This window comes from Mesoplodon bidens (assembly GCF_964165515.1).
Source record: "Mesoplodon bidens genome assembly, chromosome: 16".
Classification (NCBI taxonomy): Eukaryota; Metazoa; Chordata; class Mammalia; order Artiodactyla; family Ziphiidae; genus Mesoplodon; species Mesoplodon bidens.
This window is the reverse complement of record NC_138173.1, coordinates 75309068-75328357: the sequence shown is the minus strand read 5'-3', so window position 1 is coordinate 75328357 and position 19290 is coordinate 75309068. Positions and strand designations below refer to the sequence as shown.

Genomic DNA, 19290 nt, shown 5'->3' with positions numbered 1-19290 from the left:
TTGAGAAAGAAGAACAGAGCTGAAAGAATCACCCTCCCTGACTTCAGACTATACTACAAAGCTATAGTAATCAAAACAGTAAGGTACTGGCACAAAAACAGACGTATAGATCAATGGAACAGAATAGAGAGCCCAGAAGTAAACCCACGCACTTATGATCAATTAACGTGTGACAGAGGAGGCAAGAATATACAATGGAGAAAAGACAGTCTCTTCAGTAAGTGGTGCTGGGACAACTGGACAGCTACATGTAAAAGAATGAAATTAGAACATTCTCCAACACCATGTGCAAAAATAAACTGAAAATGGATTAAAGACTTTAAGATCAGAAACAAAAGGGAACAAAAAATTTTTTTTAATTTTTAAAGATTTTTAAGGGACCTAAATATAACACCAGAAACCGTAAAACTCTTAGAGGAAAACATAGGCAGAACACTCTTTGACATAAATCGATCTGTCTCCTAAAGCAAAGGAAATAAAAGCAAATATAAAGAAATGGGACCAATTTAAACTTAAAAGCTTTTGCACAGCAGAGGAAACTATTGACAAAATGAAAGACAACCTACTGAATGGGAGAAAATATTTGCAGATGATATGACTGATATGGGATTAATATACAAAATATATAAACAGCTCATACAACTCAATGTCAGAAAAAACAAAGCAACCCAATTAAAAAATGGGCAGAAGACCTGAATAGACATTTTTCCAAAGAGGAAATACAGATGGCCAACAGACACATGAAAAGATGCTCAACATGGCTAATCATCAGAGAAATGCAAATCAAAAGCCCAATAAGATACCACCTCACACTGGTCAGAATGGCCATTATCAAAAAGAACTCAAATAACAAATGTTGGTGAGGATGCGGAGAAAGGGGAACCCTTGTACACTGGTGGGAATGTAAATTGGTGCAGCCACTGTGGAAAACAGTATGGAGGTGTCAAAAAACTAAAAATAGAACTACCATATGATTTAGCAATCCCACTCCTGGGCATATATCTGAAAAAAAACAGAAACATTAATTTGAAAAGATACATACACTCCAGTGTTCATAGCAACATTATTTATAATTGCCAAGATATGGAAGCAACCCAAGTTCATCAACAGATGAATGGATAAAGAAGCTGTGGTGTATATATATACAATGGAATACTACTCAGCCATAAAAAATGAAATTTTGTCATTTGCAGCAACATGGATGGACTTGGAGGGTATTATGCTAAGTGAATAAGTCAGACAGACAAATATTGTATAGTATCACTTACAAACTAGTGGATATAACAAAAAGACTCAGATATAGAGGACAAACTAGTGGTTAACAGTGGAGAGGGGCAATACAAGGGTAGGAGATTAAGATGTATAAACTATTTTGTATAAAATCAGCCACAGTGGGAATTCCCTGGCGATGCAGTGGTTAGGGCTCGGCGCTTTCGCTGCCGGGGCCCGGGTTCAATCCCTCGTCAGGAAATTAAGATCCCGCAAGTCGCACGGTGCAGCCAAAAAAAATCAGCCGCAAGGATGTATTGTAGAACACAGCGAATATAGCTAATATTTTATAATAACTACAAATGGAGCATAACCTTTAAAAATTGTGAATCACTGTAATGTACACCTGTAACTTACAGAGTGCATCAAGACTTCTTTTTTTTTTTTTTTTTTTTTTTTTTTGCGGTATGCGGGACTCTCACTGTCGTGGCCTCTCCCATTGCAGAGCACAGGCTCCGGACGCGCAGGCTCAGCGGCCATGGCTCACGGGCCCAGCCGCTCCGCGGCATGTGGGATCTTCCCGGACCGGGGCGCGAACCCATGTCCCCTGCATCGGCAGGCGGACTCTCAACCACTGCGCCACCAGGGAAGCCCAAGACTTTTTCAATTAAAAACATGATAACATATTGAGCAGTTCGTCCCAAATTGTTAAGAGGAAAGAGTGAGAATAAGCATGAAGGTCAACCCTATTCAAGGGACCAGCTATTTATAACGTCACTAATAGGAACATTTTTTAGAAAAGGGAAACCCTGTTCCAAGATGTGGCATGTAGAAGGTACCCAGAACGTATGTGGAGTGAATGCATGAATGAATGAATGATGAGACAGAAGGATTATTGAGAAACACTTTGTGAAACAGACGACGCATGACGGGGCCGCTTGTGATCTCATAGTACTTGCCGCACACCAGTTCTGGGTGACAGTAGGAGCGCTTAGTCCTGATGGAGCGGGTGCTGCGCTGGGTGCTTCCCTCCTGTCACCTCATGAGTCCTCAGCACTCCTGTCAGGTCAGGCGCTGTGCCATCCACATGCCACAAATGAGTCAACTGAGGCTCGTAGGAAACTTGCCCAAGGTCACTGGTCCCCATGCCAGACGCCGGACAGGGCACTCAGAGCGTGACCAGGCGCCAGCCTGCTCTGCAGGCCTCTCCCCTCCAGGGTCTGGATTAAGCTGTGGGGCTCATAACACACGCTGACGGTTGCTGGCTTTTCCGCTTCTGTCCTTTGCTAAGATAACTGGTTTGGCCCATTTCTCAAAGTGCTCCAACTTAACACTTTTGAAAATGGGCCCCAGTTTCAGGGAGAAGCGTTTGGAAAGCAGTGTAGACTATCAGTAGGTCTGAGCTAGTTAATAGACACTAGTCACTGCCTCATGGAAATTGATCCCGTCTGTGTGCATAAAAAGTAAAAATAAAAACTATGTAGATTTTCAAAATAATATGCAAGTTGGCAGCATGTTCATTTTGTGACAATTCCCCATAGGGGGTAAGTGTCACTAGCCTCTGCGTTCAAACGGGAAAACCAAAGCCTCAAACTGGTGAGTGACTCACTCCTCCAGGGCCAGCACTGCACACGCAGCAGAACCAGAGCCCAGCCCGTCCCACTGCCCAGCCCGTCAGCCTCTGCACACAGGGACATACATAACATCTGTTGAACTGATCCAGAAAGTTCTGAGAACAGGATTTTCTAATTATCGCACTTTCTTGTTCCCTGAGTATCAGGAAATTCTTTAAGTCTTTTTACTGCTGGTTAGTGAGCACAGCACAGCACAGCCACAGCCTGTCTCTTTGCAAGGTTTTGGCCCACTTCCCACTGTGTCAAGGAATCCTTGTTCTTCACACCTTCCCACTCGGAGGGTTTTTCTAGTCTTTAAAATTGGGAGTGTTCAGTGGCCTGGTGGAAGCAGCCGTGATCCTGGGCAAGGAGCAGTTGTGACTGTGCCATCTCATGGTCCTTTATTTTAAAGAAGTGGATGTCTACTCAGTAAAAGTAAAGCACCTTAAAGTATATGTATTTTAGCCAGTTTATTGTTTTAAAATAAGCAAGGAAAGTCCCTCTTTTCAAAAGTAGGATATAGTTTGAAGATACTTCTTTTCATTCAGTCAGCCTAGGATAAGTGGCTCTAATCGTAGCTGCAGGCGTGGCACCCTAGACTAGGGCTGGTCCTATGTGGACCTGCCTTTTTTCCTGTGCCCGGGCTGGTTTGGCTTCCTGGCTTGGCCTGTGGCTTGTCCAGAACGATGGAGGTGCCACACCAGGTTCTTCAGGTGGCAGTGACAACGTAGACATCCCAGTGCTAGGAAGCCTCTTCTCATTGTCATTGTCCCTGATGGCACTCCTTGTAATCAGAGAAGGAGAGGGTGGGGGAGAGTTTCCAGACACAGGACAGATTTCACACCCATGAAGTTGAACTGGAGACCTCCATGGGCATTATTTCTTTAAAGAAAATTTGAAATTGGTGTGACCACCCCTGACTGTGTTCCCATCGAGATTCCTTCTGTGGCAGCCCTTATCCCTTACCCCATTGGCATTATTTGCTTATTAGCCTAATCCCCTGTCCCCACCTGAGCCCTTGAAGGCAGGCCCCTCCCCGTCTTGTTGGTCTTTGACATTTAGCCCAGGGGTCAAGGGGGTGGGTGGAGAGGGTGGGAAGGGGAGGCCGTTAATCTTGTGCGCCCTGCTGCACTGACCTGGCTTTTTCTTTTCCCACAGACTGGAAACCAGCACATATATCAGCCTGTGGGCAAACCAGGTAAATGAAGAAATGAATCGAGTGTCACAAAATTTGTATAAATTGGAGGGAGGGGGGTTTTGATGTATAGTTTCTTAGTTTTGGAAAACCTCATGTTGTGTTAACACTTTTCCCCCTACAGACCATAGCAAGTACGATGTTTACCAGATTCAGCCCACGATTAGAATGTTGGAAAACAGACTTTACTGCTCTAATGCATCAGAAACACCTCTGTAGGGTGCCCTCTCTGAGATTAGTTTCTGTCTTAATAACATGAATCCGTGTTTGTTTGTTTGGGGGTTGTTTCCATTCTCTTCATTAATGTACGTTAAGTAATGGGACTCATTCCTTTACCAGATCCTGCAGCTCCACCAAAGAAACCACCGCGTCCCGGAGCCCCCGGGCACCTGAGCAGCCTTGCCAGCCTCGGCAGCCCCGGGGACAATTACAACGAGGGTGTCAAGGTGAGCGCCCGAGCCTGTGCGCAGCCCAGGACCCCACGGAGCCTTTCACTCTGGGCGATGACCCTGCGATGTGCAGTGGGGTCGGGGCTCGGTGGGACTGGGGGGCTCCTTGGTCAGCTCCACACTCCTCTGAGTCAGGACAAACTTTACTGGAAAACTCTCTTTTCTGTTTATCTCTCATGTGATAGATTCTAGGGCCTCAGTCAGATCTTAACTTTCTGAAGACATTTTCCTCTTATCAGACAGAATGTTTCTTTGAGATAAAAGTGCTGGGGTGGCTTCTGGTTTTACAAATGAATCAAACAAGGACGCCTGGGGAAAGCAAGGCCTTCTGTAGGCTCAGTGTCTCCAAGTGTGTCAGTGTGGCCTAGTAGGCGACTTCCATCCTTTGCCATCTGGGGCCAGCGTGTGTAGAGCAGCGTGTGCTGGGGACCACAACCTCCTCCTCTGTATGTCCATTTAAGGAGAGGGGTACACTCTACTTTCCATTAGGTCAGTTATCTCTCAAAATATGTCCTACTTCTCAATTCTGATACATTTTGTCTTCACATTATTTATTTATTTATTTATCTATCTATCTATCTATCTTTGGCTGCATTGGGTCTTCAATGCTACATGCAGGCTTTCTCTAGTTGCGGCGAGCAGGGGCTACTCTTCATTGCGGTGCACAGGCTTCTCATTGTGGTGGCTTCTCTTGTTGCGGAGCATGGGCTCTAGGCGTGCAGGCTTCAGTAATTGTGGCATGCAGGCTCGGTAGTTGTGGCTCACGGGCTCTAGAGTGCAGGCTCACTAGTTGTGGCATACAGACTTAGTTGCTCCGTGGCACTTGGGATCTTCTCAGACCAGGAATGGAACCCGTGTCCCCTGCATTGGCAGGCAGATTCTTAACCACTGCGCCACCAGGGAAGTCCCTGTCTTCACATTTTAATATCTCTATAAAATCAAGACGGTGTGTTGATTTAACTGGCATTTTTTTCCCTTCTTCGTGGTGCATAGAAAAAGGTACATCTTAGAATTCAATAGCTATGGGATCAGTTAAGATAAACTTTGTTTCACTAATAACCACCATTCATTGAGTGCCACCTGCTGTGGCAGAACCTGCCCCATGTATTTCAAATCCTCACACCAGCCTCACGGAATTGGTGGTCTTACTATTGTTCCCACCCGTCGCATGAGGCAGCTACAGTTCTCAGAGGTTAAAGGGCGTGTTCAAGGTTACGGCCTCCCCATAGCTGAACCAGCATTTAGTGGCAGACGTGGCTTTCCGCACACACATATGTGCTGCTGCTCCAGGTTTACCCCCAAAGCCAAGCAGCTGATTCCTGGATATGAGCAGGTGTATTGCCATCTTAGCAAGTCAGAGAGGTTGTCCCCAGGCAGAGAAAATGTCATCTCCAGTTGCGAGCCAGCCTACAGCTGGAGGGCGGCGACCAGTAGTGAAGCAGCTGGCACTGTCTGGGGCCAGCCTGCTCCCTGCGGAGCCTAACAGGAACCACGGCGCCAGAGGCGCCCCTGCACCAAGGGTCAGGCAGTCAGCTCCTGGAAACCAGGGTGCTGGTCCTGGGGGCTGCCTGGGGCTTGGCTCCCCCACCTTCTGGGCCTCCAGGCCCAAGCAGCCTCCCTGCAGCCCCACTAGCACCACAGAGGAGCAAAGGAGGACACACCCTTTCCCAGTGTGGTTTCTTGACATAAATTTTAAAAGGAAAGAGAGGAATTGGGTTAATGAACTTTTTTCATTTTTCATAAGCAAAAGAAGAAACTTTGAAAAGGGCTTGTATTGCAATGAAAAGCCAACTTTAAAAGTGGATCAGGGGCTTCCCTGGTGGCGCAGTGGTTGAGAGTCCGCCTGCCGATGCAGGGGACACGGGTTCATGCCCCGGTCTGGGAAGATCCCACATGCCGCAGAGCGGCTAGGCCCGTGAGCCATGGCTGCTGAGCCTGCGCGTCCGGAGCCTGTGCTCTGCAAGGGGAGAGGCCACAACAGTGAGAGGCCCGCCTACCGCAAAAAAAAAAAAAAAAAAAAAAAAAAAGTGGATCAGATACCAGCTCAGAATTCTGACCTATATTCATTTTTTACATTTGAATAAATATAATTGGGAAATACCCTTTTTATAGGGTGTTGAGCAAGTAGAAATCTTTATGGAATCTTTTAAGTGTGCTTACTTAAAGTACACTCAGGAGGGGACTTCCCTGGCAGTCCAGTGGTTAAGAATCCGCCTTCCAATGCAGGGGATGCGGGTTCGATCCCTGGTGGGGTAACTAAGATCCCACATGCTGCGGGGCAACTAAGCCCGCGCTCTAGAGCCCGCGCACCGCAACTGCTGAGCCTGTGCACCACAACTAGAGAGAAGCCCGTGTGCTGCAGCAAAGAGCCTGTGCACCGCAATTAAGACCCCACGCAGCCAAATAAATAAATATTTTTTAAAAATACACTCGGGACTTCCCAGGTGACACAGTGGTTAAGAATCCGCCTGCCAATGCAGGGGACACGGGTTCGATCCCTGGTCCGGGAAGATCCCGCATGCCACAGAGCAACTAAGCCCGTGCGCCACAACTACTGAGCTGCGCTCTAGAGCCTGTGAGCCACAACTACTGAGCCTGCGTGCTGCAACTACTGAAGCCCACGTGCCTAGAGCCCGTGCTCCACAACAAGAGAAGCCACTGCAGTGAGAAGCCTGCACACTGCAACGAAAAGTAGCCCCCGCTCTCTGCAACTAGAGAAAAGCCTGTGCACAGCAACGAAGACCCAACACAGCCAAAAAAAAAACAATCAGTAAACATTTTTTAATAATTAGTAAGTGTGAAGTATATGTCTCTACTTCTTCGTGACATGTCTGTTCGGTAGAGGTTATCGAATCCAGCCTGAAAGAACTGTACTCTTTTAATACAGAAATGCTTACCTTTTCTGGGTGTAACTGAATAATTCATCCAACTCATAGCCAGAAATCAGTCTTAGTTTCTCCTTGGTGGCTTTACGTTTCGGCTCTGAATTATCGGAGTCTTTGAGGACCCCACCCCACCCCAAGTGGTTGGGATTGGCTGCGTCTCTGTGGGCAGTGGTGTGTCTAACTGCCTGCCGAGGGGCCTCCCAAGTGGTCAAGCTCCAGAAAGTAGGCAACCAGTGACAGCTTTCTCTGCACACCAAGCTGGTACTTTGGGAGGGTCCCTGTGAATGGCCCCTGGAAGCTTTGTGACAGCGCTTCTGTGACAGTTGGGCAAAGGGTGAACACAAAAGAGCAGAAACTTTGAACGGGTTAGAACAAACCACCGTCACCTCCTGGAGTCAAGAACTGTAGTTCTTCTTGATGGAGCCCCAGCTGGCACGCCTCCTGAGGAAACACGGCCTTTTACTTTGATCCCCTTTGAACTGGCCCTCCTGCCCCATTCAGCATCTCAGTGCAGAAGATAAAATGCTGATGCGGCTTCTCTTAGAAGTGATGCTGCTATGAATAACCTCCCTTTTTCTAGTGCACAGAAAATACACAGTGTGGAGGGTTGGACCTCAGAACTTAGGACTCTGCTAAACTTCTATACCAAAGGGTACTTTTTTCAGACAATTCTAAGGGAAGGTCAAGAAATCCATATTTCTCTCAATTAACTTTGCCTATTATGTTACAGTAGAATAGGCTTGGTTTAAACTGTAGAGAGAAAAAAACATTAAAATTTCTAAGTTTAAAGTAAGGGAACCCAACCATAAGAACTGGTTCAAATGAAGGGTTTTATGTTTGTTTTCAAAATAAGCTCCTGATATCTTTAAACACAGCCCCAAGCCAGGCATCTGTATTTCAGCAGGCTGGCTAGGTCGAAGGCCATTTCCAGGGATGTTGGATGTTGGGGCCAGGCCCAGGGAGTGAGGGTGTGCAGTTTCTCCAGAATCCCTCAGATGTCCAGTGGGCAGCTTTCTGTGAATACAAGCATAGATACGCTTTCTTTCTTTTTAAAGACCCGTAGTTCTTTGGATTCTTGCACGGCTGCCAGATTGTCATTCTCGGGCTTTGCATGTTGTTTTCCTCATTTACTTGTGAAAACAAGCATGGTGCATGGCAGACCCCTACTGAGTGTGCGGGTGCCCTGAACAGACGGCCCAGCGGCTACACGTTGATGGCCCGCCGACTGAGCCGACAGGCAGAAACTCGCTCCTCTTGTTCTGCTCATGTGTTTTTACGGGGGGTTTGTCTGCTGCCTTTATTAATATTGTTTTTCTTTTTTCCCTTTCTCTGATAAATTTCTTTAACTTGTCCTCACCTTCCGTTCGACAATAGCCGTGGAGGGTAAGCACGTGGTGTCTGTGTGTCTGTCCGGCTCTCTGTCACACCCCGCTCTGCATGCGACTCTGGACCAGGAATCGGGAAGCCTGGGGAGGGCGCTTTTGCTTGGTTTGTCACCAAAAGCAGCATTTATATTTGCCCAAGAGTGAGACGTGAACATCTGTGCAGTGATGGAACATTCTCGTCCCTTTGTGTCTCATGGCTCAGGGATGGGCACCCAGAGTTTGAGACTGAGCACTGGCAGCAGATTCATGAATGAACAACTACTGGGTGCTGTCATTTAGTCTCAAAGTAGCCATATGCAGTCCTTTTGGTGCCTAGGGTGGCCAATTTGACTTTCTAAATACGCTGAAGGTTCCCTAGAGGCCCTTGTGCAGCCTTCAGGGCTCAGGTTGTCTTGGATAACATTTGTTGAAGTCTCTGTGCCCAGGCCCTGGGACGGGCAGTTTTACATATGTTCCTTCATTTTACCCCCATCACAGCTGCAGGTGAGGGGGCAGTGCCCACCCCCCACCAACAGAGCAGCACCCGCACAGCTGCCACCTCAGCAGCGTTCTGGAAGCAGATGGTGTCCATTTAAAGAAGACTTGCATTTGCCCACTTTTTATAACCATAAAAGGAATGAATACACATTTCCATTAGGTGGTTTGAAGGCAACTAAGCTGAGCCATACAGGTTTTACTGCAAAATTCAAACTAAGTGGAAATTCTTACAGTCTCAATGTAGAACACTTGACCCCTTAGCCAACTGTCTCTAAATCCTCAGAGAGATGTAAAATATCTGGATTCTTTCTCTTTTGGTGAATGATTTTGGGGGGACGATGAATCACTTCTCTGAATGAATCCGGGGCTTTTAGTATAATGTGTGTGATTCCATCTCATTTCCTTTAACTGAGCTCAAAGTTAGAAAAAAAGGTGCCTTATTTATTTGTCACTTGGATGAATTGCTTTGCTGTCATCCTCAAGCTGAACTATGTCCCCTAAGACAAGAAGATCAGTTATGTGATGTGCTTTGATCTCTTTTAAAGACCCCTTCTAACCTAGTTGCAGTGATATGACGCCATCTGCTGGAGGATAGAAAGATAACCGGCTTCTGTGTTGGCAGCTTCAGCCCCAGGAAATCAGCCCCCCTCCCACGGCCAACCTGGACCGGTCCAATGACAGGGTGTACGAGAACGTGACGGGCCTGGTGAGAGCGGTCATCGAGATGTCCAGCAAGATCCAGCCAGCCCCGCCAGAGGAGTATGTCCCCATGGTGAAGGTGAGCTCAGCCCCGTCGTGTGAAGCAGGAGACATTCCCTGTGCCCTTCGGGTCCAGCCTGACTCTTCAGAAGGTCTGCATCCCATGGTGATCACTGCCATTCCCGACCTTGACCCTGGAATGTCCTGAGCAACAGAGTCTGTCAATAACTACTGCTCATACGTATGATCCTGAGGGAGAAAAGATGCAGAAGAGTACGTACAGTCTGATGCCATTATGACTTAGGGGAGGTAATTTCAGTGTTAAAGTGCCAAGATAGACGATACTTGGAGACCCTGCTTTCAGTTCTTTTGGACATTTACTCAGAAGTGGAATTGCTGGATCATATGGTAGTTCTGTTCCTAATTTTTTGAGGACACACCATGCTGTTTTCCACAATGGCTGCACCAATTTACATTCCCATCAGCAGTGCACAAGGGTTCTAGTTTTGCTCCATCCTCACTTCTTATTTTCTGTTTTGTTTTTTTTTTTGATAGTAGCTGTCCTAATATGTGTGAGGTGGTGTCTCACTGGGCTTTTGATGTGCATTTCCCTGATGAGCAGTGAGGTTGAACATCTCTTCATGTGCTTTCTTGTGTTGGCCATTTGGGTGTCGTCTTTGGAGAAATGTCTGTTCAAGGCATTTGCCCACTTTTTAATAGGGTTGTTTGGCTTTTTGTCGTTGAGCTTCAGGATTGAACACCGTTTTTAGTGTACCAGTGAGCAGTCTCTGGAACAGCTTCTTTTAAACCATCAGTGTGGAGCTGCTGCTTGGAAGCTGTGATGTTTTGTGGGCAGCACAGTCAATCCATTCTGGTTTCGTTTTTAGGCTATACTCCCATAACATTTACAACCAAAGTTCTTAAGGGTGAACTTGCATGAACCACAGATGGGTTTTTAAAAAATACTAGTAAATTCAACAATATACAAAAGCAACCAGAATTTTGTACATAATAAGATTTTTTATGGTGATTTTATAGAAGCTGCTTTTTTTTTTTTTTCTTTTTTTTTTTGCGGTACACGGGCCTCTCACTGTTGTGGCCTCTCCCGTTGCAGAGCACAGCCTCCAGACGCGCAGGCTCAGCGGCCATGGCTCACGGGCCCAGCCGCTCTGCGGCATGTGGGATCTTCCCGGACCGGGGCACGAACCCGTGTCCCCTGCATCGGCAGGCGGACTCTCAACCACTGCACCACCAGGGAAGCCCCTAGAAGCTGCTTTTTTAACCATATTACTTTGGCAAAATGACCCTCTTTTTGTTGATCCAGTGTCAATAACTAGCATGTCCTTACTGGTCTTGTTCCTACTGCCTGTATAACTTAGCACCTGAGTCATTACATAGTTGACCCTCCTAAGAATGACAACGACAGACATTTTAACTCTAACGTCATATCGTTTTTAATCACAGCTGGTCCCTCTAAGCTCCGAGTGGCAGAGGGAGGGCTGTTGTGCTCCGTGTACATAGTGGACGAAGCTCCGGGGTCAGAATGGCCTCCGTCGCAGACTGCCACCTGTCGTTCCCACGTGTGGCAGCAGTGACATCCTTTTTGGTGGCCCATGAGGCTTTGGAAAGCACTGGGGAGAGAAGAGAGTCACGGAGCACACGTAACCCCAGCACCGCCTTCCCTGGGCTTCCGTGCGGCTTTTCTTACATGAGCCTCCATTCCCCTGTTCCCCAGACAGTAGAGCATGAGTATTCAGAGATCTGAATCTGGAGGAAATTGCCTCATAACTTACTGAGATCAGGCTCAGCACTGTGGAAAAAAAATACAGAAATTTTCCTAAAAAAAAAAAAAAAAAAAAGAAAGAAAAAGAAATTTTCCCTAAAGTGGTGAAAAGGAAATGAAAAATCATGTAACTGGAAGGAAACACTGTCATTGCTGGCATGAAACTCCTTGACGTGCGTCCTAACACTGGGTGTGGTCCTGTCTGTTAGGAAGTCGGCTTGGCCCTGAGGACGCTGTTGGCCACCGTGGATGAGACCATTCCCGTCCTGCCCGCCAGCACCCACCGAGAGGTAGGGCCTCATCCAGAGGGCAGCGTGGCGGGGGGAGCACAGCGCGCGCTCTGCAGGCGTGACCTCCTGTCTGGGCCCCAGGTCGGGGCTCAGGCGACTGGCCGTCCATCTTCGGAGCTGTGTGGAGCCACCGCACTGCGTGTGGGGTCCCGGCCTGCAGGACGGGGCGTCTGTGAGGACAGGTGGGGAGCACAGGATTGGGGCTGCTGCTGCCCTGGAAGCCTCCAGAGCGAGGACGGAAGCTGTGGAAACGGACCGCGAGAGGCATCCTGCCCTCCTTCCTCGAATTCCTCTGGAAAAATTCGAGTTTGCAAGTGACCTTGGTTTTCCACTTAAAGCAGCGATATGAACATTCCTTGTAACTAGTAAATAGGCTTAGCGCTGGGGTGTGCGCCCAGCCCTGCTCACTTCCCACGCCTCGCCCTTCCAGCTCCAGCGTCCACGTTCCTGCTTTCTCTCTCGGGGTGCGTGAACTGTCCCTCCCCCAGCAGGCACTCTGTTTGTTTTTGTTTTCTTAGTTTTTACTGTGAAATGATTTCAAACTTGTGGAAGAGCTCTGAGAGCAGCACCAAGAACTTCCAAGCGCCCTCGCCCTGATCGCGCCGCCTTCCCCGTTTGAGCCATGTGCGTCCTCTCTCTGCACGCACAGGCTTTACTTCTCCAGAGCCCCCTGGGGGCCGGTTGTGCGCATCTCGCCCTCTTACCTTTAGTATTTGCGTTTGTGTTTTCGAATAACGGGCCATTCTCTTACCCTGCACGGTCACCGCATCCTGGAATTTAACACTGACCAGTGTGCTCATCTGTCAGCAGGTGGTGGTCTGGGTTCACCAGTCACCCCAGTAATGCTTCTCCCTCTGGCTGGAGACAGCCTGGGGCTCACGTGGCCCCTGACACCGCTCAGCGTGTCTGTGTGCCTCTCTCCTGGGACAGCTCCTCAGCCCCGCGCTGTCTTCTGCGGCAGCGTGTAGGCCCCCTGTGCTCCAGAGCCTCCCTGGCGTGGAGCTGAGGGGTGTTCTCTAAAGGCTGATGTTGCCTCCAAGTCAGGCTGAGGTTTTACATCTGCGGTGAGGCTGCGTCCTCCTCAGAGGTCGTGTCTGAGGGCAGCACGTCCAGCAGGGTGTCTGGACACGCGGGGCAGTCGGGCACAGCTCCTGCAGTTGGCCCTGTAAGTGGCATCAGTTCACCTGCATGACACCACTTAAATCATTTTGGAAAATGCCTCTGACTGGTGTCACCGTGTAACTTAATATTTCTCTCCAGTTCAGAGATTAGCTAGTTTATCTGCTTTATTAGAAATTTAATTGGTTTTCCACAATGAGCAAGGACTTTGCCCCCAAATGGAGACGCTCCGGGTGCCAGAGGCAAGCAAGTGGTATCCTAATGGATGGATATTTTGGCAGGACCGTTTCTAACTTCCTACCTTAGCTGATAACGGCTGCAATGATCTCCCTGTGTACCTGGCTCTTCTGCGCACCGTGTGCGTCTTCCTGTGCCCCTGCTCCCCTGCCGCCCTCTGGACCCGGCTGTCCCTGACCTCTCTACTGCATCCTCCCAGGGGTCACCGGAGGCCATCCCCCCACCGCCCTGACCCCTTGGCGAGACCCCTGGAGTTTCAGAGCCTTGCCGGCCCCACCCCCAGCCCTTCTTTGCTGCCCCGATGGTGGCCGCCCCCAAGGTGCTCCCCGGACTTGTGTTTTACAGATGCCTTTTCTCCTTGGCAGGGCTCCCTACGCCCACAGATCCAGATGTTTGAGGCCCTCACCCTCTGTGCTATGAGCGGGCCCACTCCCTGTGCCCCGGGCACTAGCTGTCTGCGGGACGTCTGCCCCTGTAGCACATTCTGCTTGCAGGGTCAGTGGGACCAGCATGCACTCACCACCCTGCCCAGCACGAACCACACGCACGCGTGCGCACACACGTGCAGACAGCCTGTGTCACTCACAAGTCTCAGGTCGGGCCTTGCGTCCCCATCCTCGCGGCCCCGTCCCCTCTTCCCTGAGGTATCACAGCAGCCTCTCAGCTGCTTACTCCACCTCTGGGCTCCCCCTGCCCTTCCGTTTTCTTTCCTCACTGCCACCAGAGCCCTCTCTAGATTAGGTCATTCCCCTTCCTTAAATTCCTTAGGCCTCCCCATTACTAAGTTGAGCAGGACCAAGGTGAACGTGGGTGGCTGACGAGGCCCTTCGCAGTGGAGGCCAGCAGCTCGTGCAGTCTCGGCCAGATGCAGGCGAGTTCTCCTTTGCGGAGTCTCTCCACCCGTCTCAGAAGGAGTGAACTGCTCCTCTCCGGGTCCATTTCTGTGGCGTGATTTTCCCGTGTGTGATGGGCAGCTCTGTGCGTGCTTCTCCCACACTGGGCTGTGAGCACAGACACACTGGGTCACTCTTGCGTCCACAACTCCAAGGGCCTCGTGTACAGTAAGTGCTCGCTGATGTTTGAAAGAGCACGTGGCTAGATCACCGCTGGTTGAGTACACAGGCTGGAGGGACCGCGAGACACCCCGAGCAAAGCTCTCCAGCCCTGTGGCTCCTCCCACCAGCCCTGCCCCCGCTTCCCACCTCTGATCCGTTGGCAGGGTCTGGAGTTTACATCAGAGTGGAGCAAGTGTCTGGTGACACCCTTGAACCATCTCCTGCGTAGCAAAGGCAGGTCTTGAAGCAGGTGCAGTAGAAAGCGTGTGGGCCTGGAGGTGGAGACCAGGTTCTGTCTTGTTTACGGGGAAGGAAGAAAGTTTCTCCTCCTGGAGGCACCTAAGAAAAGCGCCTAAGAACGCCCCGCGTGTTGGCTGCGGGAGGCTCTCCTGACCCTCTTGTCCTTGCAGATTGAGATGGCCCAGAAGCTGCTGAACTCCGACCTGGGGGAGCTCATCAACAAGATGAAGCTGGCCCAGCAGTATGTCATGACCAGCCTGCAGCAGGAGTACAAGAAGCAGATGCTGACGGCCGCGCACGCCCTGGCCGTGGACGCCAAGAACCTGCTCGACGTCATCGACCAGGCCAGACTGAAGGCCCTGGGGCAGACGAGGCCGCACTGAGCACGGGGCCTGCTCCCCGCTCCGCCGCCACCAGCAGCGAGGCTCTGCCCGGCCGTGGGCGGCAGCCCTCACAGCGCCGACGCTCTGGCTGAGGCTGGCTGAAAATCTCATACAAGTTTAACCACATTTTGATGTGGGTTGTTTTGGTTTTGGTTCTTTAATCATGGTGTTCCGAAAAGTCCGGGATCCAAAATGTGGCATTTTTCTGAGAATAAAAATTGTACATGAGAAGCTTTTAAAGAATCATGAAGAACAGATTTTGTTCACATCAGGATATGCTTTCGTGGAAGCGGCCAAGGCAGTGATGCACTGGTTCCTGAACTGGCCGGACTGGTCCTTGGAAGAAGACAGGAGGAAGTGGAGGATTCCAGGAAACCCAAGGGGCTGAGAATCCCTTTGCCAACCGCAGACTTACTATGCAGGCTGGAATTTTTGTCGTTAGAACACTGTTCAGTTGCAATATGCTAATACCACTTTACAAAGAAAGAATATAAAAGCTATATTTTGAAGACTTGAGTAATTTCAGAAAAAAACTACAACCCTCTTGTCTTTCCTGCCTTTTACTTTCATGTGAGTATGTGAAGCATTTGGTTGGAAAGTAGCTGTAGAACACACTAAAAACTTTTGTCTTTTTTCACCAGAATAATGTGCCAGTTTTTTGTAGCGATGTTATTTCTCTTGGAAGCAGAAATGCTTTGTACCAGAGCACCTCCAAACTGCATTGAGAAGAAGTTCTGGAACCATCCCTGTTTTCCATTTTTATATAATTTATAAAGAAAGATTAAAGCCATGTTGACTATTTTACAGCCACTGGAGTTAACTAACCCTTCATTGTGTCTGTCTTCCCAGGAAAGAATTGGGCAAAACAGAGATATGGTTTCCTTTTGATGTCCAGTTTTACCATCCATTCTGTTAAATAATTTTGAAAAATATGCCCTCTCTTTAGTTTGTTGGGGGATATAAATTATTCTCAGGAAGAATATAATGAACTGTACAGTTACTTTGACCTATTAAAAAGGTGTCACCAGTACAGTGCTTGGTGTAATGTCCTTTCTGTGGGTTCTGTTCCTTCAGATCATTTGAAATTTCTCAGGTGACTTGTCAGATAAAGTAACAGACAGGAAAGCTCTCGAGAATGATTAGTTTCTTTTATTCTTTGTCTTGTCGACAAGTCAAGAACACTCCTCATAAGTTAACCTTTTTGTTCCATCTTCACGGTTAAATGCAGAAACCGAGCTAGGGTGATGTCGTCCCTGAAGGACTTCCCTCCACAGGCTTGGTGTCACCGCCGCCTGTCCTGCCTCGGGGAACCTGTTCTCTTAAGGGAACTGTCAGCATGACAGACCCCAGACCCACCCTCATCTCTCTAAGCCTCTGGCACGCAGCACTGGGAACCTGGAGGGAGAAGAGCTGGGGCCCAGCCCCCAGTGGAGGGACTCGAGCATGTCCTGCAGGAAGACGCACGTCCCCGTGTGCAGCAGAGTCACTCCCCTCGGGGCTGCCTGGCGTCCTCTTCGTCTGAAGAGAAGCTCGGGGAGGTCGCCCTTCTGAGTTTCTCTCGGGCTCTCCAGTCTCCGCTTCCTCATCTTTAGGTTGGTGATCGTGAGGTTAAATAAAACGAGCGGTGTGAATGGTGAAGCGCTTCACATGCTCCCAGGGGCTCAACTGCGGGGCTGTGAGCCCCGGCCGCAGCGCGTGTTCTCTGCCTCCTGCTCTGACTTTCCCTCCAGTACCAAGAACTGCAGGTAAGTCTGGAAACGTCCTGTAAGTCAGAGGGAAAGGCATTGTGGTTGTGAGAATGGGTGGAGACAGGCAGCAGATGGTGTTGGCTGGCCGGCTTGGTGGCCCCCGGGCCGTCAGAAGGGCCATTCTGTGGCTCCGCCACATCATTCTGCAGACCACAGCTACCCACTGAGGCATTCGACCCTGTCCACGTTTGCCAGGAGAAGCAGTAAAGAAGGTGAATACAAGCCTGCTCACAACCTCACCCTCTGTCTTTCTCCAGCTCCATATATTTTAACATTATTTTAATTAAAGAGTAATTTAAATAGAGAAAAGGGCACATAAATGTCGAGCTTTTTGAATTTTTCACAAAGGAGCACACACATGTCATTGGCACGCAGACTCAGGAACAGGACAGCACCAGCACCCCAAAAGTCTGCCTGGGGTCCCTCCTAGCCACTGCTTCCCCAGAAGGGTTACAGCCACCCTGCTTGCCTTTTTTATCAACTTTATTGAGATGTAATTCACACAGTAAGAACCTGCTGAGTGAACAGCTGGATGACTTTCTTCAAACGTGTACATCCAGTTCCCCATCAGTCCCCACACCCACCGAGGCAGCCGCTGGCCTGGTCTCTTGCACCGTAGATCTGGTCTTACACGCCAGGTTGCTTCTGGAACTATTGTATGCACTCTTCTGTTTCTGGCTTCTTTGACTCGGTGATGTTTTGGAACATCCGTGTTGTTGCGTCATCAGGATTTGTTCTTCTTTATTTCTGATGATACTCCGTGGTCTCACAGCCAGTTCACCTGTCACCTGTTGGTGGATGGGACATTTGAGCTGTTTTCAATCTGGTTATTATGAACGAAGCCGCCGTGGACATTTGTGTACAAGTACACGTGTTTCCGTTTCTCATGGGCGAACAACTATGAGCAACATTTCTGGAACTTATGGTAAGTGTTCAACTTTATTAAGAACTGCCCAACCGTTTTCCAATGTAGTTGCACCATTTTACACTCCAGCCAACAGCATGTACACCTTCCTGCTGCTCCACATTCTCACCAGTATTTGGCATTGTCAGTCTTTTATCATTTTAGACTTTGTAGTGAATATGTGTTCCATCTCATTTTAATTGTGTTTCTTAATGTACAATGATATTGAGCGTCTTTTCCTAGACTTACTGGCCATTTATATATCTTTCCCGGGAAGTCTCTGCTCACATATTTTGCCCTGTTTAAAATTGGGCTGTTTGGGAATTCCCGGGCGGTCCAGTGGTTAAGACTTGGCGCTTCCATTGCCGAGGGCACAGGTTCGATCCCTGGTCAGGGAACTAAGATCCCTCAAGCCATGTGGCATGGCCAAAATAAATTAATTAGTTAATTAATTAAATTAAATTAAACTGGGCTCTTTATCACTCTGTTGGGTAGATAGGAATTCCTACCCACTGGGTGGTAGGAATTCCTTCTGTGTCCCAGATACTAGTCTTTGTCAGATACTTGTTTCCCACACATTTTCTCCCAGTCTGGGGCATGGCTGTTCATTTTCTTAACTGCACCTCAGTGTAATTTTATCTGAAAAATTGGTGCAGGGATTTTTGTGATTGGAGCGTCATTGGCTTTATAGGTCAGTTGGGGGAGAACAGATATCTTCAGAATGTTGAGTCTTAAAAACATGAACTTAATATATCTCTATTTCTTTATATCTTTAATTTTAGTAATGCCATGCTGTCTTCAGTGTAAATAAAGATCTTAAACATCTTTTGTTAGCTGTATTCCTGTTCTGTGTTTTTGATGCTATTATGTTTTAAATTTTTCTTTTTTCTTTTTTAATTTTATTTATTTATTTTTTGCTGAACCTAGGTGTGACATATACTATTTTCTATTCTATTTTTAATTGAATTATAGTTGATTTACATTGTTTCAGGCGTACAGCAAAGTGATTCAGTTATATATATGTAAATATATATATTCTTCTTTTACATTCTCTTCCATTATAGGTTATTACAAGATAACGAGTACAGTTCCGTGTGCTCTACAGTAGGTCCTTGTTGTTTATCGATTTTATATATAGCAGTGTGTATATCTGTTCATCCCAGTCTCCTGATTTATCCCTCCCCCCCACACACTTTCCCCTTTGGTAACCGTAGATTTGTTTTCTCAGTCTTCGTTTTTTTGGATTCCACATGTAAGTGATATCACGTGATACGTGTCTTTATCTGACTTACTTCACTTAGTATGATCGCCTCTAGGTCCGTTCATTTTTGCTGCAGATGAAATCGTTCAATTGTTGGTGGTTCAGTACGTAGAAACGCAGTCATTTACACTGCGTCCTTGGTGGGTCCAGCCCTTTTCTGTCTCTGTTCACCTGCCCCAGCCTGGAGTGAGGCACCCCAAACTCCGACCCCACCCAGCCCCTCGTGCTGTCCCCTCATGCAGCAGAGGTCAGGACACAGCAGCCGAAACCGAGTGCAGGTGCCAGACACTGTCAGCCACCCGCAGGGCAGTCAGGCTCAGTCTCTCTATTTGGGGCTCCCCTTGCTGGGTGGGGCTGA

At 48.4% G+C, this 19290-nt stretch overlaps 1 protein-coding gene across 7 annotated transcripts in view; it reads left to right on the top strand.

Moving 5' to 3' along the window:
• PTK2 (protein tyrosine kinase 2) overlaps window positions 1–16051 on the top strand; it is a 251006-nt gene extending 234955 nt beyond the window's left edge. For all 7 annotated transcript variants that reach the window (XM_081258095.1, XM_081258093.1, XM_081258091.1 and 4 more), the window contains 5 exons: window positions 3981–4020; window positions 4357–4463; window positions 9836–9991; window positions 11905–11985; window positions 14807–16051. In XM_081258095.1, coding sequence (XP_081114221.1) covers window positions 3981–4020; window positions 4357–4463; window positions 9836–9991; window positions 11905–11985; window positions 14807–15019 — 597 coding nt within the window. In that variant the 3' untranslated portion in view covers window positions 15020–16051. The remainder of the gene's footprint in view (window positions 1–3980; window positions 4021–4356; window positions 4464–9835; window positions 9992–11904; window positions 11986–14806) is intronic.
• The last annotated feature ends 3239 nt before the right edge of the window (window positions 16052–19290 follow it).